Source organism: Macaca fascicularis, chromosome 5 (genome assembly GCF_037993035.2).
Source record: "Macaca fascicularis isolate 582-1 chromosome 5, T2T-MFA8v1.1".
NCBI classification, from domain to species: domain Eukaryota; kingdom Metazoa; phylum Chordata; class Mammalia; order Primates; family Cercopithecidae; genus Macaca; species Macaca fascicularis.
The window spans coordinates 162,049,209-162,073,158 of NC_088379.1; the positions used below are offsets into that span (position 1 = coordinate 162,049,209).

A 23,950-nucleotide genomic window follows, 5' to 3' on the forward strand; every position below is an offset into this window, starting at 1 on the left:
ACCGAGAGGCCAGTGCTTGTTTAGCTGCTAAAGAAAAATTAATATCTTGTGGCAGTTAGAGCATAGTTTATACTTTAAGCATTGTTCTACATTACTTAATTCTTGCATTGTTCTTTCTCAAGATTGTTTGACTGTTTGGGATACTCTGTGGTTTCACATGAATTCTAGAATTGTTTTGTAAAAATTTTCTATGTGAATTTCCAATGGTGTTTTGATAGGGAACAAATTGAATCTAACGATCCTTTTGGGTACTATGGGCATTTTAACAATTTTAAGCCTTCCCACCCATGAACACAGGCTGTCTTTCCATTTGTTTGTGTCTTTAATTTCTTTCATCGGTGTTTTACAGTTTTCAGTGGGCAAGTCTTTGATTACCTTAGTTAAGGTTATTCCTAAATATTTTATTATTTTTGATGGTATTACAAATGGAATATTTTCCTAACTTCCTTTTCAGATAGTTCATTATTGGTGTATAGAAAAGCAATTGATGTTTTTATGTTGTGTCCTGCAACTTTACTGAATTTGTTTATCAGTTTTAACTGTGTGTGTGTGTGTGTGTGTGTGTGTGTAGTCTTTACAGGTTCCTTTATAGAGATTATGCTACTGGCATACAGAGACAATTTGCTTCTTCATTTCTGACTTGAATGTCTTCCTTTTCTTTTTCTTATCTAATTACTCCATGTACTAGGTACAATGATGAACAGAAGTGGCAAGAATGGGCATCCTTGTCTTATTCTTGATCTTAGTATAAAAGCTTTCAGTTTTCACTGTTGGGAATGATTTTAGCTGTGAGCTTTTCATATAGTACCTTTATAATGTGAAGTAATTTCCTTCTATTCCTAGTTGATTGAGCATTTTTTAATCGTGAGAGGATGTTAAATGTTATCAAATGCCTTTTATACATACATTATGATTATGTGATTTTTATCCTTCATTCTGTTGATTTGGGTGGTTTATGACATTAATTGATTTCTGTATGTTGAACTATCCTTGTATCCTGGTTTTATATCCCACTTGGTCATGGTGTATGATCCTTTTAATGTGCTTTTCAATTAGTTTGTCAGTATTTTGTTTAGGAGCTTTGCATCTTTGTTCATCAGGAATATTGGCCTGTAGTTTTCTTTTGATGTGTTCTTTTTTTTCCCTCTGGTTTTGTATCAGGGAAATACTGGCCTCATAAAGATGTTGGAAATGTTCCTTCCTCTTTAATTTTTTGGAAGATTTTGAGAAGGACTGGCTTTTATTCTTTAAATGTTTGGTTGAATTTGCCAGTGAAACCATCTGGTCCTGGGCTTTTCTTTGTTGGGAGGTTTTGATTACTGATTCAATGCCTTTACTAGTTATAAGTCTGTTCAGCTTTTCTATTTCTTTATGATTCAGTCTTAGTGAATTGTGCCAAGGATTTTATTCATTTCTTCTAGGTTATCCAGTTTGTTGGTATACAATTGTTCGGAGTAGTCTCTTACAATCATTTGTGTGTCTGTGGCATCAGTTGTAATGCCTCTTCTTTCACTTTTGATTTTATTTATTTGCATCTTCTTTCTTCTTTGTTATTGTAGCTGTAAATTTTGTTAATATTTATGAAAAGCCAGCTTTTTATTTAAAAAAATTTAAATTATCTATTATTTCTTTTCCTGTTCTAGTCTTTATTATATTCTACCTTCTACTAACTTTGGGCTTATTTTTTTTCTTTTTCTAGTTATTTGAGGTATTAATATAAAGTTAGGTTGTATATTTGAGTTATATCTTCTTTTGTCTAATATAGATATTTATATTATAAACTTCCCTGTTAGTACTTCTTTTTTTTGCATCCCGTGTTTTAGTATGTTGTGTTTTTTTTGGTCTCAAAGTATTTTCTAATTTTAATATTTTTCATTAGCCTCCTGTTTGTTCAAAATGTGTTAATTTCAACGTGTGTGAATTTTTCAGCTTTCCTTTTGATGTTGATTTCTAGTTTCATTCCGTTGTGTTTGAAAAAGATACTTTATGTAATTTCAATCTTCTTAAACTATTTAAGACTTGTTTTGGAACCTAAGATGTGATCTATTTGGTAGGATGTTCCATGTGTTCTTGAGAAACATGTAATTCTTCTGCTGTTGGATGAAATGTTCTGCATTTGTTTTTATATTTGGTCTGTAATATTGTTAAAGTTCATTGTTTCTTTGTTGATTTTCTGTCTGGTTGTTCCGTCTATTACTGAAAGTAGGGTATTGAAGTCTCCTGCTATTACCGTATTGCAATCTATTACTCTCATCAGTTCTATCAATGTTTCCTTATAAATTTCTGTGTCCCTATGCTGGATGCATGCATACTTATTATTGTTACATCTTCCTGGTGGATTTATCCTTTTATCATTATGTAATGTTTTTCTTTGTCTTCTATGATAACAATTGACTTAAAGTCTATTTTGTCTAGGTATAGCCACCCGTGCTCTAGTTTGGTTAACATTTGCATCTTTCTTCATCTCTTTACTTTCAGCCTATGTGTGCCCTTAAATCAAAAGTAGATCTCTTTTTTTAAAAAAAATTGTATCGAAATTAAAATAATTTAACCATCACCCATTATAGTAATATGATACTCTTTATTAGACTGTATATAACTTTACCAACAACTTTTACATTTTAGCATCCTTTCGTTTTAAGTTGAAGAACTCCCTTTAGCATTTCTTATAAGGCATATCTAGTGGTGATGAATTCCCTCAGCTATTGTTTGTCTTGGGAAAGTTATTCCTTCATTTTTGATGGGCAAATTTGCCATGTAGAGTACTCTTGGTTGAGTTTCTTTTCTTTTTTCTTTCTTTCAGCTCTTTTAATGTATCATCCCACTGCCTTTTGAGAATGTATGATTTTTTGCAGAAAAATCCACTGATAGTCTTGTGGAGGTTCACATGTACTTGACAAGTGGCTTTTAGCCTGATGCTTAACTAATTCTCTCTGTCTTTGCTTTTGACAATGTCATTAGAATGTGCATATTAATTAGATATCAACTGGACTACAACAAGGAATACCTTGAGAGCTGGTAGAGCGTTACCTTTGGGTGTGTCTGTAAGGGTGTTTTCAGAGTAGATAGGCATGCGAGTTGGTGGACTGAGTAGGGAAGATCTGCCTTCTATGTGGGTGAACACTACCCAATTGGATGGGGGCCTGAATATAATAAAACAGCAGAAGATAGGTTAATTCTTTCTCTCTTTCTCTTTTTTTCCTGGAGCTAGGACAACCTTTTCTCTTTCCCTTGGACATCAGAACTTGAGGATCTCTGGTCTTTGGATCCTGGGACTTATGCCAGTACCATCTATGTTCTCAGGCTTTCAATATCAGACTGAGAATTACACCATCACCTTCCCTGGTTCTGAGATTTTTGGACTTGAACTGAACCATGCTACTGGCATTGCAGGGTGTCCAGCTTGCAGATAGCCCGTCCTAAGACTTCTCAACCTCTTTAATTGAATGAGCCAATACCACTATTAAATCTCATCTTCTATCTACTGCCTTTTTAAAAAATACAAATTAGAGGTTTGTGGCAACACTGCATTGAGCTAGTCTGTTGGCATCATTTTTCCAACAGCCTGTGTTCCCATTGTGTCTCTGTGTCATGTTTTGGTAATTCTCACAATATTTCAATCTTTTGATTAGTATTATATCTGTTAGAGTGATTTGTGATCAATGAACTTTGGTGTTACTGTTGTAATTGTTTTGGGGTGCCACAAGTCATGCCCATATAAGAATGCAAACTTACTAAATGTGGTGTATGAACAACTGGGAGTCTGTCTTTTCATCTCCCTCCCTCTCGTCAAGCCTTCTTATTCTCTGAGATACAACAACATTGAAATTAGGCCAATTAATATCTCTACAATTGTCTCTAAGTTTTCAGGTGAAAAGAAGGACTGCATGTCTCTCACTTTAAATCAGAAGTTAGAAATGATTAAGCTTAGTGAGGAAGGTATGTCAAAAGCCAAAACAGGCTGAAAGCTAGGCCTCTTTGTCAAACAGCCAGGTTGTGAATGCTAAGAAAAGGTTCTAGAAGGAAATTAAAAGTGCCATTCTCATATCACATTAATGACAAGGAAGTGAAACAGTCTTATTGCTGATTTGGAGAAAGTTTGAGTGGTCTAGATAGAAAACCAAATGTCCCATGACATTCCCTTAAGCCAAAGCCTAATCCTAAGCAAGGCCCTAACTCTTTTTAATTCTGTGAAGGCTAGGAGAGGTGAGGAAGCTGCAGAAGAAAATTTGGAAGCTCGCAGACGTTGGTTCATGAGGTTGAAGGAGTTAAGCCATTTGCATAACACAGAAATGTGAAGTGGCACAGCAAGTATTGATGTTGAAGCCACAGCAAGGTATTGAGAAGATCTAGCTAAGATCGTTGATGAAGGTTAGTATACCAAACAACAGATGTTCAATGTAGATGAAACAGCCTTATACTGGAAGAAGATGCCATCTTTCATAGCTAGAGAGAAGTCAATGCCTAGTTAAAGAACAGGCTAACTCTCTTGTTAAGGGCTAATGCAACTGGTGACTTGAAGTTGAAGTCAATATCTGTTGATCATTCCTAAAATCCCAGGGCCCTTAAGAATTATGCAAGATCTACTCTGTCTGTGCTCCGGAAATGGAACAACAAAGCCTGGGTAACAGCACATCTGTTTAAAACATGGTTTACTGAAGATTTTAAATACACTATTAAGACCTACTACTCATGAAAAAAAGACTCATTTTCAAACATTACTGCTCATTGACAATGCACCTGGTCACCCAAGAGCTTTGACAGAGATGTATGGTACAAGGAGTTGTTTTCATGCCTGCTACACAACATCCATTCTTCAGACCATGAATCAAGGAGTCATTTTGACTTTCAAGTTTTATTATCTAATAAATACATTTAGTAAGGCTATAGCTGTCATAGATAGTAATTCCCCTGATGGATCTGGGCCAAATACATTGAAAACCTTCTGGAAAGGATTCACTATTCTGGATACCATTAAGAACATTTGTGATTTATGAAAGGAAGTCAAAATGTCAACATTAACAGGATTATAACTTTTTTGGATGACTTTGAGTAGTTCAAGACTTCAGTGGAGGAATTAACTGCAGAGATGGTGGAAATAGCAAGAAAACTTAAATTAAAACTGGAACCTGAAGACGTGACTGAATTGTTGCAATTTCACGATAAAGCTTGAACAGAAGAGGCGTTGATTCCTATGGATGAGCAAAGAAGTGGTTTCCTAAAATGGATTCTACTCAGATCTTCTGGTGAAGATACTGAGAAGAATGTCAAAATGACAACACAGGATTTTGATTATTACATGGACTTAGTTTATAAAGCAGCAGAAGTTTGAGAGGATTGACTCCAATTTTGAAAGATGTTCTGTAGATAAAAGGCTATTAAACAGCCCTGCATGTTAGAGACATATCTGCCATATAAGGAAGGGTCCATTGATCCAGCAAACTTCACTTTTGTCTCATTTTAAGAAATTGCCACAGCCACCGCAACCTTCAGCAAGCACCAGTTTGATCAGTCAGCAGTCATCAGCATCAAGGCAAGACCCTCTTATCAGCAAAAAAGAGGAAACTTTGTTTAAAACTAACATGATTGTCAGCAATTTTTAGTGATATTTTAAAATTAAGGTATGTTTATTATTGTATACATTTAGCAGACTACAGTTTAGTTTCTTATATGCACTGAGAAACCAAAACATTTGTGTGACTAACTTTATGGCAATATTCACTTTATTGTGGTGATTTGGAACTGATCCCTAAATATGTCTGAGGTATGGCTGTATTTCCTATTGGTTCTGTCTTTCTGGAGAAACTGGACTAATACAATTTGTGTGTATGACTTTAGCTTTATCTTTTTGGGGGCTTTCTGGGATTTCTGAATCTGGATGTTCATTTCATTCCTCAGATTTGGGAAGATTTTAGCCATTATTTCTTAGAATTTCCTCATTATTTCTCCCTTTTTTCTTCTTCTGTAATTCCCATAATGCCTATCGTGGTCTGCTTGATGGAATCTGTAGTAAAAGCCTAAGTGTCTTTTTTACACTATACTTTCCAGTAGAATACTTCTGACACCAGATGTGTGTGTGGCATTTCGCTTCAGATGACAACCAGTCAGTTCTCCAGTGAATACCAATTGTTTGCCCTATAATTTATTTTTAAATTCTATTTTCCTGGAGATAGTGTTGGATCACCCAGCTTGAAGGCTCAGTCCAAGAAGACTGACTTGCACTTCAGATGCCAATTACAAGTCCCAGGTTGTGTCCTGTACTTCTGACTAACTGACCATAAATCTGGATTCCCCTGATCATGTCCTTGCGTTTGATTAATATGCTAGAGCAGCTTACAGAGCTCAGGAAAACACTTCACTTCACTTATTTTTACCCATTTATTGTGAAGGAATTATACAAAGGATACAGATGAACAGGCAAATGGAGAATATGCATAGAACAAGGCATGTGAGAAGGTGCATAAAGCTTCCATGCCCTCTCTGGGTACACCATCTTTTACAGTCCTCTATGTCTCCAGCTTTCTGGAAGCTCTCTAAACCCAGTCTTTTGGGTTTTTTATGGAGGCATCATTATACGGCCATGATTGATGAAATCTTTGGCCATTGGTGATCAACTCAACCTTCAACCTTTCTCCCCTCCCTGAAGGTCAGAGGGTGGGAGTAAGGCTGAAAATCTCAACTCTCTAATCATGTTTTCGTCTTTCTGGCGACCAGTCCCCATCCTGGGGCTATTCTAGGGGCCTTGAACTGCCAGTCATCTTATTAGCATACGGAAGACACTCAACGCTCCAGAGTGTTTACAGGTTTTAGGAGCTCTATTCTAGGAAACAAGAATGAAGATCAAATATATATATCTTATTATAAATTACAATATCACAGTGTTTTATGAGACCCTCAGGTTTTCTTCACTCTTTTTTTTTTTTCTTTTATTGCTCTGGATAATTTTAAATGACCTGTCTTTATGTTTGCTCATTCTTTCTTCTGCTTGTTCTAATGTGCCACTGAATTTCTCTATTGAATTTTTTAGTTTATTATATTATTCAGCTTCAAGGTTTCTGCCTGCTTCATTTTAAAATTTTCTCTCTTTGTTGAAATTCGTACTTTGTGCATTGTCCTCCTGAGCATGTTGAACATTCTATTATTTATAAAGATATGACTGTTTATTTTAAATTTTCTGTCAAATAATTCATATATTTCCATTTTGTTGGGGTTGGTTTTTGGAGTTATGTTTTACTCCTTTGTTTGGATCATGTTTGCCTGTTTCTTTATTTTTCTTGAGTCTTTGTGCTATTATCTATGCAGCAGAAAAACCTCTACATCTCCCAGTCTCCACAGATTGATCCTGTGCTAGAGAAGACCCTCACCATTCAACCTGGCCAGTTTCTGGGTCTCTCAAACCTTCTTGGTAGTCTAAATCATTGTCTTTTTTTTTTTTTTTTTAGTGGCTTCCAGGTGTCCAGAGTATGTTAGGCCCTGTCTATCCTCCAAGAAAGGTGGGTAAAAGTAAATTCCTCTGGTAGCTCTTGGAGGAGTTGGAATGCCAGAACTGTGATCCAGCTCTTTTCCTTCCCCAAGAATAATCTGAGCTCTGGTGTTTTTTACGTGCTCACTCTGTGTTGAGCTGGGGTAGCATCTGTGATGAGTTCTGCACACCTGTTCAAAGTACCACTTTGTTCTTTGTAGCCTTCAGTGGTCTAGTGTATACTGGGCCCTATCAGTGCTGTGAGAGAGATGAGAGAAAAGCCAGTCCCTTGAGTAGCACCAGAAAAAGTTGGGCTGGTAGACATGTGGTTCAAGTGTTCTCAGGGAGAAGCTGGGAGCTAGGGTTTACTTCCCTTGCTTGTTGTGCACTGAGCTTTGGGGAGGAGCTGTGGCATGTCTTCATGCTAGTGCAAACTGTTACTTTTTTCCCTGTAGTCCTCAAGGGCTTAGTGTACTAGTGTATGCTGTGCTTTATCAGCTTTCCAAGACTGGAGAGATAGCAAACAGTCTCTCTGAGGCCGGGCACGGTGGCTCACGCCTGTAATCCCAGCACTTTGGGAGGCCGAGGCGGGCGGATCACAAGGTCAGGAGATCGAGACCATGGTGAAACCCCGTCTCTACTAAAAATAGAAAAAATTAGCCGGGCGCAGTGGCGGGCGCCTGTAGTCCCAGCTACTCGGGAGGCTGAGGCAGGAGAATGGCGTGAACCCGGGAGGCAGAGCTTGCAGTGAACCGAGATTGTGCCACTGCACTCCAGCCTGGGTGACAGAGCAAGACTCCGTCTCAAAAAAAAAAAAAAAAAAAGAAAACAGTCTTTCTGGTGGTACATGCAAAAGCTGAGATGCTAGGTGTATGGTCCAACTGCTTCACTCCAGAGGAAGAAACTGTAAGCTGAGGACTCCTTCATGATTATATTATGCTGTGTTGGGGTTTTAGGGGTGAGGATTAGGGCTGGAGGATGTGTTATTTTCCTACGAGTTCAATGTGGCTGATTTCATACTCAACTGAGGTACAGAAGACTCTCAACTAGTTTTAGAATTTCTCATAAAGAAGATTGATCCATTTGTTGTTGCATTGTTATGTCCTTGAGGGGAGGAAGAATCCAGAGCTTCCTTTTTCACTGTCTTGGGGACATCACTCTTAGTGAAACAGACTTTTCAATAGAGTCATATGCACTCTCTCATTCATTTCTTCACCTATTACTATTCTATCAACTCCAATCTAGCTTCCGCCTCTTTCTCAACTGAAAAACAGTTCTTTCTTTTGCTGAATCCCATGGAAAGCTGTCAGTCCTCATCTCAACCTCTCAGCAACTTTTGGCCCTGTTAGCCAACTCTTCCATGAAATATTCTTTTTTTATTTCCCTTGGGTTCTGTTGATACCACACACTGCTGGATTTACCCCTTCTTCCTGGCTCTTTTCTTTTTGAATTATTGGCTTATCTTTTCCTATCTGCTCATTAAATGTTGCAATTCCTCACATTTCAATTCCATGTCTTTTTTTTTTTAACTATAAACTCTCTTTTCAAACAAGTGATTCTTCTGATTATTAAAATCATCTGAAGAACTTTTTAAAAACCCTGATGCCTGGGCCACATCCAAAACTAATTAAATCTAGATATGGGTGATGGGATGAGGTATCAGTAGTTTCTAGAACTCCTCAGCTGAATCCAATCTATTTTCAAGCCTGAGAATCCACAACCAAATTTATCTAAACTCACAGCTTTAAATATCATTTTTTGTATCAGAATAAGGATCATGCGTGTTTGATTCTCAAGCACATAACCAGTACATGGCAAGTGCATGACACATAGGAAATTCTCAGAAACTGTTAAATGAATTAAGGAATGACTAAAGTGAGAGAGAAATTTAGCATATTGGTGGTTGCATAACTGGTAAAGCTCCTTAAGGAAACCTGGTATTTAGTTGATGTTTGTAGGTTAAATTATCTTAGAGACAGAGACATTGAGATGAAAATTTGCATGAAAAAAGGGATTACTTTTGAGAACATGTCTTAAGAGGGAGTAAAGCAGGCTTAAACACAGGAACAGTGGGGTTGCAACTGAGTGATCAGTCCATGCCACTGGGAACTCTGAAGATGGGATGGCCCTTCAGAGTGTCTCAATTAGTAGAAAGGGACCCAGCCACTTTTATATACCCCTATCAAAGTCACTGGGTATGGGCTGCCTCTAGGACATGACGCCTTACTTCAGCTGGAGGCTATTCCAGAAGACACTCAGCTCTGAACTGTAGGCACCCAACATTCCCAGTAGCAAGCTCATTTCCGGAGGGGTGACCTTGATGGTGGGGCACGGCAGCATGCACTACAGGTGGAATCAGATTGTCAATGGAATGAGCTCTGAGACCTCACCTGATTTAACCTTTGGTTTAAAGGTGAGTGTACTGAAGCTCACAGAGGGGGAGTGCTTTGCCCAGTATCATGTGGCAATCTTGCAGTCCATCTGGAGTTAGAACACTAATCTCTTGACTCTAAGAGATGTGTTTTTCAATTATACCCACATTTTACTCAACTTTAGTGTGTATGTGTATGTGTGTGTGTAATTTTTTGTATAGATATTTTCGTTGGGCCAGGAGGGCAATATTTTTAAGTTTTTGCTATATATGGAAAATTGAGAAAAGCTAAGTATCATTGCAGTTGGTTGCAGAGTTAGAAGTCTTAACTATGGATTTGTACTTGCTGGGCCAGGATGTAATTTTATTCTGTTTAGTATTGAAAGTAATGGCACAGTAAACATTGTGTTTGGATTGATGTTTAATTCTTTATTTCATGAGCTTTGGAGCGCATAGCAAACCCATTAGAAGTGGTGAGAAGGTATAATGTTTTACAGTTGAGCAACATATGATAGAAGTAGAAAATACTTCTATCATGGTTTTCATAGAATAAGTAATCTCACATGTGATATGAAGTTAAAAGTGACCAACAGATAGCCTTCAATGAGATTTGCAAATTGCTGGTATTCAAAATCCAGCATCTCTCCAAATACATGCTTCTACTTTATGCAGAATATTTTTTCTTTGAGCCATGGATGATGTAATTGTATAATTGGAGCTAGAGAAGATTTGAAAATGTTTCCACAGGCTACAACAGTTCCTGAAACCCAGTTGAGGGATAAATAACATGAATGTTGCGGAACACTCTTCTTAATTATGACTCTTGGCCCATAATAACATGACAGACTTTGCCACACACATACACATCTACTCATAAACACATTCTTTGCAAATAAGTTTAGACTAATCTTGTAAAAGGTATCACTCACTGTCTGCATTCATAAAACTGTTCACAGTTTAATCTGCGAAAACAGAATGGAAAATAAATCCAGAAACTGTCAAGAGAGGTGATAGTAAACTATAGGATAAGTAGGAAAACACAAAAATAAAAAACACTCCACAATAATTACACAGTTATGTGTATTCATGAATAACTACCAATTTAACTTATTAGCTGGATACATAAAGTATTTGTCTTTGTATATCTATTTATCTATCTGATTATCTAAAAATAGTTGTGTACAGATGGAAGTGTAATGCTGAACTTTTAATACATTTCCATTTACAGACCAGTAGCAGTGTTTTTTCATAAGCCCCAGTCTTAACACATGATTGAGGTTTCACTTCTATATGATTATTATATACATAGTTTGCTTCCAGTTAAGGCTGTGGATTTTGAAAGGAGAGCTCACAACTGACTCTCCTGACTCTTTCAGTGCCTTTGCTGGTCTCTCTCTCTCTCTTTTTTTCTTTTTTCAAATAAGCATTTTATTTTAGAATAGCTTTAGATTTATAGAAAAATTTCCAAGGTAGTACAGAGAGTTCCCAAATACCCTGCACCTAATTTTCTCTGTTTTTCTTTTTCTTTAGTATGGTACTTTGTTTATTTTTGTAATTTTTATTTTATTTATTTATTTATAATTAAAGAACTAACACTAATAGAATATTAATAAGTAAAATCCATTCTTTACTCACACCTCTTTGGTCTTTATCTTAAGTCCTTTTTTTGTCACAGGATCCCTCCCAGGATACTATGTTACACAGTCGTCATGCCTTCTTGGGCTCCTCTTGGCTGTGGCAGTCACTCAGACGGTAACTTACTTTTGATGACTGTGAGAGTTTTATAAAGTACCTGAGTACCTGTCAAATATTTTGTGGACCGTCCTTCAAATGGGATTTATCTGATGTTTTTCTCATGACTAGACTGGGTTATGTGGTTTTGAGAGGAAGACCATGTGATTCTCATCACATCCTATCAAGGGTCCATATTATCAACATGGCTTATCACGAGTAAGGTTAACTTGATTACCTGCTGAGGAGACTGCCTGTGGAGTTTCTCTGCCGTGAAGTTACTCTTTCCCCCCGCACTTTGCAGACTGAACTCTTTGGAAGGGAGTCACTATGCACAGCCCACACTAAGGAGTGGTGAGTTATTTTCCAACAATTAAAAAGCAGAAGATCTACACCAATTATTTGGAATTCTTCATGAGTGATTTGTTAATATTTCCCCATTTATTCAATTCTTATTTTTATCTGTAAGGACTCTGAGATTTCTATTTTGTACTATAATACAATACTACTTTATTTTGTTGCTCAAATCATGACAGCTTTGGCCACTGGGAACCCTCTCAGTTGGTTCCAATGTCCCTCTGTTGACATATTTCCATTACGGTGCTTTTTTTTTTTTTTTTTTTTTGTCTGAACACTTGTTTAATTTCTGTTACTATAAGATATCTGCTCTTTAAAAAAATATTGTCGTCTCATTTCACTTTGTATGGTGTTACCAGCTTTAAAATAATGACTAATAACATCACGGTTGCCACTATTTACGGTTGTATTGTTTACTTCGATATAATTCCTTTCTGAGTCCTTTTAGTGAAGTATTCAGAAAGGGAACCTTCCGTCTAAAACCTCCTCCAACAATAATACCTTGTGTTTTCTTGTATCTTGCTGTGTCTGAAAAGCAGAATTAACAGTAATCAAAACATCCCACAGAGTCAGAATTGCTTGCTGTAGAAGGGAGGATGATTGATCTGTTTCCATGAAAAATTTCTTAACCTGTGGTCTGCTGGTCCAGGACCCTCAGAAACGCAAACTTCGTGTACACTTTTTAGGGAAGTATAGAGTGTTTATCGGATTTTCGGAGACATTTGTTATCTAACAAAGAGGCAAAGAATCACTGCCTTAGAGCATGAGAAATGATACAACCAACATATATTACATGCCTTGTTCTACCCTTGTGTCTGTGGCTTTGTGTTTGTTTAAGTTCATGTCCAGCTGAAAACCGTGCAGCCCCACACTACATTCAGGTCTGAGAAGGCCTCTGACAATTGTCACTGCATTTATAGCTCTATGGAGAAATAAAACAATTCCTTTAGACTCAGATTTCTGGTTTTAGCAAGAAGATTAAGACAATATACTCATCCACACCTGTTTTGAAATGAAACTGTGCACTGTGGTCACTGGAGGGTCATGTAAAAAAAGAAGAATGTTCTACAGTTAATAGAAAATTGAGTTTCCTCCTTTGAAATAATTTTCTGGATTTTTCCTTTAGTGCTGGAAAATATTACATCATACAGCTATACAGTCTGACACATTCCTTGCATAACTTTACGTATTAGTAATGACATTGGTTCAAGTTTAGGCAAGTGAACAAAAGAGAACTGGTTGTAAAAGGCTTTTGATATTTAACTCTATTTTCTCTAGTCATTTGATCACTTTGCCCAAGTAGAATACATTATTTTCTTAAATTAATGTCATATTTCCAAGAAATAAATCCTGCTTTTTAATATATTGGAATTGTTGATAGATTTCTTGAAATAAAACAAAATAGCATAGTCACATGCATAAAACATTGGGCTGAGATTCAGAATATGAAGACTTTAATAACAAAGCAGGCATTAAGTGTGTGACCTAATTAAAATCACTTAACTCTCCTTTTTCCTGTTTATTTTGTGTAAGTGATACTAACTTACTTTCTAAATTATAAGGATATATATGGTAACATACAGATAAAAGAAAATATGTTGCATGCAAATTGTTTTAACTCTTTAGAAGTGACTATATCCATTTAATCTCTTAGATATATTTTAGTCTGTAGAGATAATTTTAATGTTATTTTATTATTGATAAGCTAAAAATATGATTTTTACTTTTTTTAGGTGGGAAAACACTGAGTTCATGCATGTGAATATAAACTACATGGGATTTTATTTAATTTTTAAAACATCTCTTCATTTCTAATACAAATAAATGTAAACTGTTGATTAAACATTCATGCCAAGTTACCTGCAGCTGAAACATGGAAATATATATTGACACAAATAAGAATAGAAGAAAAGGGGCCATACGATATTTGGTATATTCCCTGGGTTTTTGTTTTTGGTTTGTTTTTTTTTTTTTTTGGTTTGCTTGTTTGATTTTCAGAAGATTTTTGTCAAGTAATGTTGGGTTTTTGTTGCTAACAAACAAGAATTTGCTTTTAACTGTGGAGAGTTGCAAAAACATTTGGAGATGGTAGAAGAGTGAACTGATAGAAAGGGCCAATTTATATTTTCAGTACTAATGATTTTTAACAATGCCTAGTAAGATGAATAGAACCCAAGGTAAAATATATATGCCCTAAAGCAATATGTGTATGGATGGTAATAAGAAGAAAGATAATATTTCACTTACACTATGGCAGGCTTACCATGGAGCAGGTTTCATTCTTGGCTCTACCACCTTAGAAAAATCTCTTAACCCTGCTGTGTCTTAGTTTCTTTATATACCATGTACTCTACAGGTCCATTTACTTACCTCTTACTCTTGTACCAATTCTTTTGTGTGTGTGTGTGTGTGTGTGTGAGACGGAGTCTCGCTCTGTCGCCCAGGCTGGAGTGCAGTGGCCGGATCTCGGCTGACTGCAAGCTCCGCCTACCGGGTTTACGCCATTCTCCTGCCTCAGCCTCCCGTGTAGCTGGGACTACAGGCGCCCGCCACCTCGCCCGGCTAGTTTTTTGTATTTTTTAGTAGAGACGGGGTTTCACTGTGTTAGCCAGGATGAGTCTTGATCTCCCGACCTCGTGATCTGCCCGTCTCGGCCTCCCAAAGTGCTGGGATTACAGGCTTGAGCCACCGCGCCCGGCCGTACCAATTCTTTTCTACCATTCTCTCCCTCGAAATGACAGCTTTCTGTGTGGTTAATATCTCTTCTGTTTAATAGCATGAACATGACTATCAAATGAAAGAATGTAGTGGACATAATGGTTGATTCTCCAATATTCATTCCGCACCAGAATATTAATCTGAGCCAATCATGAATGTTTCTTCCTCCTTGCCAGTAATTAGTTCAGCAATGGTCAATACTGGGAAGATTATGAGGGTGGGGGAAGTCATTTCTCCTAAGAGAGTGCCCCAGGACAAAATGCTCTTCTTCCTCTGGAAATGATGAGTGGAACTGCTTACCTCTTACAGCACAGGCAACATGAGGCTGAAATATACCTAGAAGAGATGGCAGATTGGAAGTACTTGAACCAATGTGTATTTAATACTATAAAAACAGACTAGGGAACTACAAATATATAGAAACCATGAGTCCCTCAATAATCATACTGTTTTCATTTTGTCTAGTTGGTAATATCCCCATAGATAAGAAAAGAAAAGCTACAAAATCATTGCCAAGCAATATATTTATTAGTTCATGTTCATCAGCATAAGGTTGAAGGTTGAGGCAAGATTTTACAAAGAAGATGAAGTTTAAAAGGACAGGTTTGGTTTAGATAAGTACAATAAAGAATGGAAGTTGCAATATTCCGTAAAGAGACACTGATTCTGTGGAAGAAGGACAAAATTTGGTAGTGAGATAAAGGGCTAAAAAATGAGTTTGACTGACACAGCCTACAGCTAGAAGCAGAAAAATTGGCTGGAAAGTTCTAAACTACAAAATTTAGTGTTAATTGTCTTCATGTTGTCTTTTCATTGTTTAGAAGGAATATACTTGTAAAGGATTTTATATGAAGAGACACAATAATAGCAGTTCTGAATTGATCCAATACAAGTGTATTTTGTAATCAATCAATTCTTTTTCTTCCTTTGAATGAGAAAATTTGTAGATAGATTTGAATACTAATTTGCATCCTAATATCCAATTTTCCCACATACCCTCATTCTCTTTAGAGTTTTCCATCTTTTGATAAAGGATGACAACTGGCTGTAAGGAAGTTATAGTTTTACCTGCAATGAAATGGAAAATCTAATTACCAGCCCTCAAGTTTATGAAACTGTGACACTGGAGCAAATAAAGCCACGAGAAGCAGTTTTTAAAAATCCGTATGATCTCTGCACTTTTGGGAGGTTTAACTGATTTATTTTCATTTTTTAAAATGCTTTGCACTCTGATTGAATTTCTGTTTGAAAGAGTTGTCTGTGTCAATTCATAGTATTATTAGATTATGTCATACTTTTTTTTCTGTTATATCTCACCTACAATAGTTGTCTCTTATTGGCAGATTGTATGAAAATTAACTCAGAAATGCCTAATAGAGTTTTGATTTCAATACAAAGCCAAGCCTGTTGCATCTAAGTTTCCTTCATATAAATTAATGTAATTTATGAAATTGAGACTTTTTACCATATCAATACAGAAAATGCTGTGCTAGGTGCTCCAAGTAGAGTTTTACTCTTCCTTGTGATTGTCCTGGATTTTGTGTGTGTGTAGGTAATGAGAAAAATTATTATGCATAAGACTTTATGAGGGGTAAAATAAACCAAACCAAAACAAAAACAACAAAATGTTTTCCTTGGCTTCCAAGAAAGTGCCTTTCTAAAAAAGGGCTCTTAAGCAACCACCAATTTTGTCACTTATCATTATTCAAAGTTAATTAAAATAGCAAAACAATGCAGATTTTCCTCTTCTTGATAAAGAGTTGATGACAAATATATACAGAAAAGCAATAGGTAGTTATCTCTTACAGCTCTGTATAATATAGAGTATTTTACTTGTTTCATTTATCTGATAATAGTGAAAAGTCTTTTACCAATTCCCTTCTGCCTCCCAGACTGCCATATTTTACTGAGTGAGAAAAATGTTCACTGTATTTCTTGGGGAATATCATTTTATAAACGTCAGCATGATTGTCTTATGAATTCTTAGACCATCTCTCTGGTCAGATCGTTTTTGTGTTGGCAGGTTAATATTACACATTTTTCAAAAAATGTTCTTTGCTGTTTTTTTTTTTTTCTCATTGTGTGCACTTCCTTTTTACTTACCTAGATTTCTATGGCAGGTTGCTTCAGAACAAGTAAGCTGTCTCCTTAATTTTACTTTATAGAAAGTAACATGGAGTATTTAGAGCAATGTTTCATACATTTAGTAAAGTTAATTGTGTATATATATATAAATAAATAAATAACAATGCCTCTTGGGTTTTTAACAATGTTTACTAGTCTCTATTTCTATTTGAAAAAGCCATACTATAGTTGTGGATTTGTCTCAAAAAGGCAGTCTTTCCTCCCAATGAGAATTACCCATTTCTGTTGTTTGCTATTTATAACTACTTATCAGGATTTTTCTCTCTCTTATAGTCAGCAGTCAGCAGAGGACCTTGCCCGAGTACCTGCCAACTCCACTAGCAATATCTTGAACAGGTTACTGGTCAGTTATGATCCCAGGATAAGACCAAACTTCAAAGGTTTGTCTCCCCCATATAAATTTTCATTTTTATTGTTTAAAAATTAATTTTATATGTATAGAACTTTGTGATATTTTATATGTATATGTGTTGTGATATTCAAAACAGTAAGATTTTAAAGTGACATGTAACAAAAATGTCCTTAAGTTCAGAGCAATTCAATGCCTAAAATATTCAAAGATAAGTAAAATATGAATTCTCATTGCTTTATAGGTTACCTGTTTTTAAACATTCAGAAAAGGATATACTGTGAATTAATAGGCTAACCTCTGTAATGAGTTTGCTAAGTACTATTCTTAACCTTAGTGCTTTAAAATTTAGACTCTGGAAATAGACCTGGCTTTCATTCACAGACACCAGAGTTATAATTTGCAGAATGATGATTTTCTTATTTAGGGAAAGAGAACAGTTCTGATGTATATTTGGAATCTTTCTTACATTTTGTTAGTATTTCACATTAATAGAAAATTCTTTCTTTTCTTTTGCTGAAAAAATGATGGCTGTGTGATTTTTAAAAGCATGTTGGCTTTGTGAATAAAAGTGACTATGTATTCTACAACATAGATTATTTTTATTCCAATTAGATATTACCATTTATCACACCTTTTAAAAACCAAGAGTATGCTTACAATAACATAAGCCAAGAGCAGATTGTGCAGTTGTATAGACCTTTTTTGTACTTTTGATGAATTAGAAAAAAGCTGTATGAACAAAATCTCCTCTGGAAAACTATAATCCTTGCTGCTGGTTAAGGACAGGTATTAATGTAGATCAGATTAACATTATAAGGTTTGATTTTTTTTTTTTTTTTTTTTTTTTTTTGCCTTTAGAAAAAAACAAGTCTGCAGCTGCTTCTAGTCAACTGAAGTTATACAACTATGTTGTAAAAATGGGTTTTTGTTCATTACCGGGACCTATTCAGTTACTTTCAACGACAGCCATGGTCTGGGTTGTCACATGTCTACCATATATTGATTCACCACCTGTTTTTCATCAGTTAGTGGTTATGTGGCTAAAAGGCTAAATTCACATTTTCCCTTTGTTAGCCCAACCAGCAGCCACAATGAGTTGAAAAAAAAATAGAAAGAAATTTGCAACATTATACCTTAGTTCTCACTCCGTGAACTTTCTAATTATTTTTCAAAAGGTCAGGTAAAAATCTTTATAATGACTCTGCTGTGTGTCCAATTAGCTTTACATTTTCATGAATTAAAAATTAAAATGTAATAATTATAAGTAAAATTTATTGAATACTGTTTTACCTATTAAAGTAAGAATTTGAACTAATTAGAAAAATGCAAAAAAAATTAAACCCTGTTTTCAAAATGATTTTTTAAGAATAATTTGTAGTTCCTTAAAGTAAATGTATTAGGGCAATTTAAAAAAAGATTTAAAGGTAAATGTATTTTGCAGAGTCCCTACAATTTAAGACATAATTCTTCCTGAAAAAAAAGAACACTATAAAATACAATTGAACTCATTTTTTATTTGTATTATGATTCCTGTTTTGAAAAATGAGTTAATAGTAATTATGAACATGTTATACTGAGACCATAGATTTTGCATTCCATATGAATTGGAAAAAATATGATAATTAAATGTGTAAACCAAAAAACTATGATAACTCTGACCAAGCTTTTTACAGCTAGTAAATATATTCTTAATTTTTATTCATAGGCATTCCTGTTGATGTAGTAGTCAACATTTTTATTAACAGTTTTGGATCCATTCAAGAAACAACAATGGTAAGATTGTAATTAATTTAATATTTTGTCAAATATTTCAATAGAGGAGATAGTGAAGTAATATAAAAACTGAAAAATAAGGAGCAACTCAAAACATGCCTGCCATTTCCTAGTATAAAATGTCCATGTTTCTAGATTTTGTTAAATCCGTGATTTCAGTCACCCACATAGTTTTGCAATTCAAATTTAGTTTTAATGTTACATTAAAACTTACGGACTTAAAAGCATTGATGTATTCCCTCTGAAAAGCTGTGATTGGATACAACCTGGAGAAAGGATTTATGCCATGAAGACTCTTGGGCAGCAGTTTTTGTTTTCCAATATGCTTGTATGTTGGAACATTAAAAAATGTTTTAAGTATTCAAGTTTTTTTCTTCCAGTTTCCTGAGGAGAATCCTTGTTTTATCTGTTATGTTCATTTTGTGATATGTAGAGCAGAGAATTGTAAGAGGCAAATAAGAAAATTGATTTTCATAAGATAGGGCAATGTGAACATCTTGAAAGGATGGCTCAGCAAGATGAAAAGGGCGGGGAAAGGCAGGAGAAGACTGGGAAGGAGTGACAAGCAGACTCATGTCTTGAAAGGAATAGCAAAGAGGTTTGAGAGAGGTTTGACTGTTGTCCATGATAAGTTGGACTTTTGGGACAAAGTTTTTGATAAAGTAATAGTAGATTTCCTAAGCCTCTTAAAAGCCGTTCGAGAAAGTCAGTTTGCTTGTTAAGGTTTTAGAATATTAAATTTGTGTTATTTTTGACAAACCACACAGTGAAATAATACTTCAGGTTGAAGAAAGAAGACCTAAGGATTTTTTCCTGTATTTTTGGGAGATACTTATATTTTATTAAATAATAATATAAGACTTTGATTGCAAGCCTAGTAAGAATGGCAAGAGTACAGTCTAGTTTTCCTGAGACCATCTCAGACTAGTAAAAGAATTACTTCAAATATTTACTCCATTATTCCTAGTAGCAGCAGCATAGCGTAGTATAAAAGCAATTGTATATTACATTTAATTAATGACACCTATTTTATATTTTAATTGTGATGTGAGTGTTATTTATTTGTAGAAGTATATAGTTAAGCTGGATAATGGACAATGTGTAGATATTTTAGATAATTATTTAAAAGATTTGGGGATTATGTCCAAAATTCACTTCCAGTGACTTTTTACATTATTTAAATAACATAGACATGCATTATAAATCACTAGGAAATCTTTCTGAAATAAAATATAAACTACTATATATGACTCGAGACAGTATAGCACTCATTAACTGAAAATGTGGTTAATCTATCTATGTACTTCATTTTCCAAGAGTAAGGTATATCATTTTCTCAAGGTAAAACTTTGCAGGAATCTATTTGACTCCACACCCCATTATGCACCCTGGTTATCTAGCATGACACCACTACACTAATACTGAAACACAGCTATCAAGATATTGCGTCCTATAGGAAACAGCCCCACTCTTTATCTTGCATGCCTCTCTGATCAGATCCAAGAGAGTGTTAGGTCAGCTATTGCAAGGATCTTTTTTCTCTTTTGCATGTGTCATAGCTCAGTAGGTATCATTAATGTATCTATTTTGTAATAAATACTGAATTCCTTCCAAATATCAGGAAGGAATTCTGGTAGGTCTCATTAGTAGTTACATGATTATATTGAGTTGAGAATACCAGGGAACATGCAATATTTAAATAATTTTTTACAGAGTTTTGATGATTATGATAAAATATTTCATCATTTCTAATATTATATCCTCTCACTCTTGTGCACAGACCCATCCCAGTAGTTAGCCAAGAAGAACTTACCCTTGGCACCATATTCAATAAATTCTCACTGTGGAGTCTTTACCCTTGCTTTTTGTTCTTGATCTTCTCCTATCTTCTAAACAGAAATTTTTATGGCTGTTCTTACTCACTTTGTGCACTCTTTTCAATCTAGGTTTTGCATCTCTATTATTTGCCTGTTTAATAGCTTCTATACTGTAATTAAATTATTTTTGTATGTATTCCTTTTATTCTCTAATCGACTATAAAACTCATAAAATTAGCAATCATGTATTCTACTTCTTCATTTTCCATAAAATACAGAAGACAGTCACTCAATAAATAATGAACACGTAAGTAAATATTTTTTATATTAGCTAATAGTGAATGAATAAATGAACAAATAAATTTGCTATTTGCTTAGTTAAGTAAAATGGTTGGTGGAACAAATTTAAACAGTAGACTAATGTTGAGCATTTAGATGTCTTAATAACAGACTGAATAATGTCATTACTACAGAGTGTAATTTTGAAAGCTTTGGAAACCTTTGTCTAAAAGAGTCAAATTATTTATATTTGTTATTTATTTGATCATATAGCCTGGATGAAAACCAATCTGCTCTTCACTTTGTATTGACCAGACATAGCCTAAATGTTTAAGATCAGAACTATACTCATTAAATAGATGTAAATATTCCATTTTATCATAATTATTCTTTTTTGCTTCCGGTAATATTTATTTTATATACCCTTATAAAGTAGAATTGTACACATACATCATTTTACGGTCATATTTTATATATTTGCTCAGTCTTCTCAAGGCAAATGCTCTATTACCTTGTTGCTTACTAGTTAGGAAAGCATGAGTTATTATATGAGTAACATTAAAATATCTTCCAAAGGAAAAAAAAATAGGCAACACTTATTCTTCATAATTTGTTATAAACAATGGTCAGAAAATAATAGTTATGACTCAAAAGTGTAACCCAAAAGGGTATTCATGTCTGGACAGGAGTTATATTATGAGAGGATACTTCTTCAAAACTAACAAAAATAAAGGAAGTCCTGGCCGGGCACAGTGGCTCATGCCTGCAATCCCAGCAACTTGGGAAGCCAAGGCAGGTGGATCACTTGAGGTCAGGAGTACAGGACCAGCCTAGCCAACACTGTGAACCTCGTCTGTACTAAAAATACAACAACAACAACAAAAATTAGCCGGGCATGGTGATGCGCACCAGTAATCCCAGCTACTTGGGAGGCTGAGGCTGGAGAATCACTTGAATCCAGGAGGTGGAGGTTGCAGTGAGCTGAGATCGTGCCAAAGGAAGTCTTAACATTTAAAAAGCTTCAGTATTGCCCTGTACTTTCCTCTGAAGTTCAAACCATTCTGCTTCAGCCAGTAGTGCTTATTAAAGAAAGCACAATGCAGAACACAGAGCCTGGGAGTAGATATAACATGAATAGCCACAAGTCAGGTGTCAGAAAGATGGAGGGCAACTTTTAAAGGAAGAGAGGCAACCCATTTCATCAGTGGATAATGTTGATTATCAAAGAAAGAAGCAAGCAAGGTTATTGGCATTAATGTTATTGTCAGGAAAGTTTAACCAATTCTATTTGAAAAAAAATTCTTTCTGCTTTTTGTTTTCTCTAAATTTAGATGCCGAATGTTGCTGGCTAAACTAGAAGTCATCTCACATTATTCATAAACTATAATTGTGTAGTGGAGGAAAAATTACAGCCATATTAATAAACCTTAAGCTCTTCCATATCTCTGTGGCTGTATGCTTCTTCAGCCTGTTTTATGGCCTCATTGTGAAGCTTTATAGTTCCTATTTCTCATGTCTGTGTGCTCGTTTGTATTTTGCTACCTTACATTTTTGTAAGGTATACTTATCAGTACTCTAAGTGGTATTTACCAACATAAACACTAGTGTCACCAAAATCGTCGAATAAATGTTATCATCCCAATTTGAAGTTCCTGGAACAGTCAGTTCTAGTTCCATCAGTTTACGTACTACTGCTTGTGACAGCTGAAATAAGAGCATTCAAAACAGTGAGAAGAATGATTTGTCAGGGGCTAGGTGACATCTGTTCTACAGTTATCCTTATAATATTTGTTGAGTTTCCATTCAGTTCCTAACTTTGGCTTTAATCAGCAGGATTTTCATAATATAAATGTGAACTATTGAACTTACGTGGGGAAAACTGGGATGGTGTATTGTCATAATCTATACACTGACACTTTGCCTTATCAGAAATACATAAGAGCTCTTTCATGGAAATAAAAGCCTGTTTATACAATCCATTTTCTTTCTTTAGTTTAGGCATGCTTTGTAATTATATTGAATTATTATTGCACTATAATTCATGATCCTGTCAGACTTTCTATGCCTTTTTGTTCCATGACTTTTTGTTTATTTTAATAATAGATTGCAACTCCTTTTGGGAAACACAGCTGTGACTGTCAAGAAAAAAATCATGTTTGGGATTCACTAAAAATGCTTGATTCTAGTTTTTGATAATTGCTCATCTTTGTTGTTTTAAAACAATTTTATTTTATCTATTTTTATATTTAGATTTAAAATGCTTTCCTTAAAACTTACCTTAGTTTACTATTCTTTATATTTTGCTTTTGTTGTTTTAAAGCATGTATTATAGAATAATAGAATTTGTTGTAGAATAATATTAGACATATTTATCCCATTTTTTGTTTCACATCTTAGTAGATTTTACATCTTAGATGTAAAATCATAAACATCAAACTGATTTCATATTTATTTTTCTCATGTTATTCATCTTCAGGATGAATAATAGCTGAATGTTGTTGGCTGAATAATAACCCGCTAAAGATGTTCATGTCCTAATCATCGTTAATCACAATCCTTATATGAAATTTCTAATCTCACTAGAGGCTAAATTTTATATCCTTTTCAAACCTGTGGATATGCTGTTTTATATGATAAAAGGGACATTTCAGATGTGATTAAATTAAATATTTGGAGATCGGGGGTGACTATCCCAGTTTCTTCAAGTTGAGCCAGTATAATTGCTAGCATTCTTGTAAGACAGAGACAGCAAGATGAGGGTCAGTGGTAGTAGCTGTGATGCAGGAAGCATGAAGCGGTAGTCATGCAAGGAAGGGGCCATGACTCAAGGAATGCAGGTGACCTCCAGAAGCTGAAGAAGCCAAGGAAACTGGTTCTTTCCTCAGACGCTTCAAAGGAACCAGCCCTTCAGACAGAACACTTGACTTTAGCTCAGTGAACATGAT

At 35.1% G+C, this 23,950-nt stretch overlaps 1 protein-coding gene across 4 annotated transcripts in view; it reads left to right on the forward strand.

Moving 5' to 3' along the window:
- Positions 1 to 23,950, forward strand: part of GLRB (glycine receptor beta) — a 90,733-nt gene that overhangs the window by 27,412 nt on the left and 39,371 nt on the right. For all 4 annotated transcript variants that reach the window (XM_074040672.1, XM_005556156.5, XM_045392989.3 and 1 more), the window contains exons 3-4: positions 17,058 to 17,164; positions 18,842 to 18,909. Coding sequence is in view for 3 of the 4 variants with exons in the window: in XM_005556156.5 (XP_005556213.1) it covers positions 17,058 to 17,164; positions 18,842 to 18,909 (175 nt within the window). In the remaining variant the exon portion in view is untranslated. The remainder of the gene's footprint in view (positions 1 to 17,057; positions 17,165 to 18,841; positions 18,910 to 23,950) is intronic.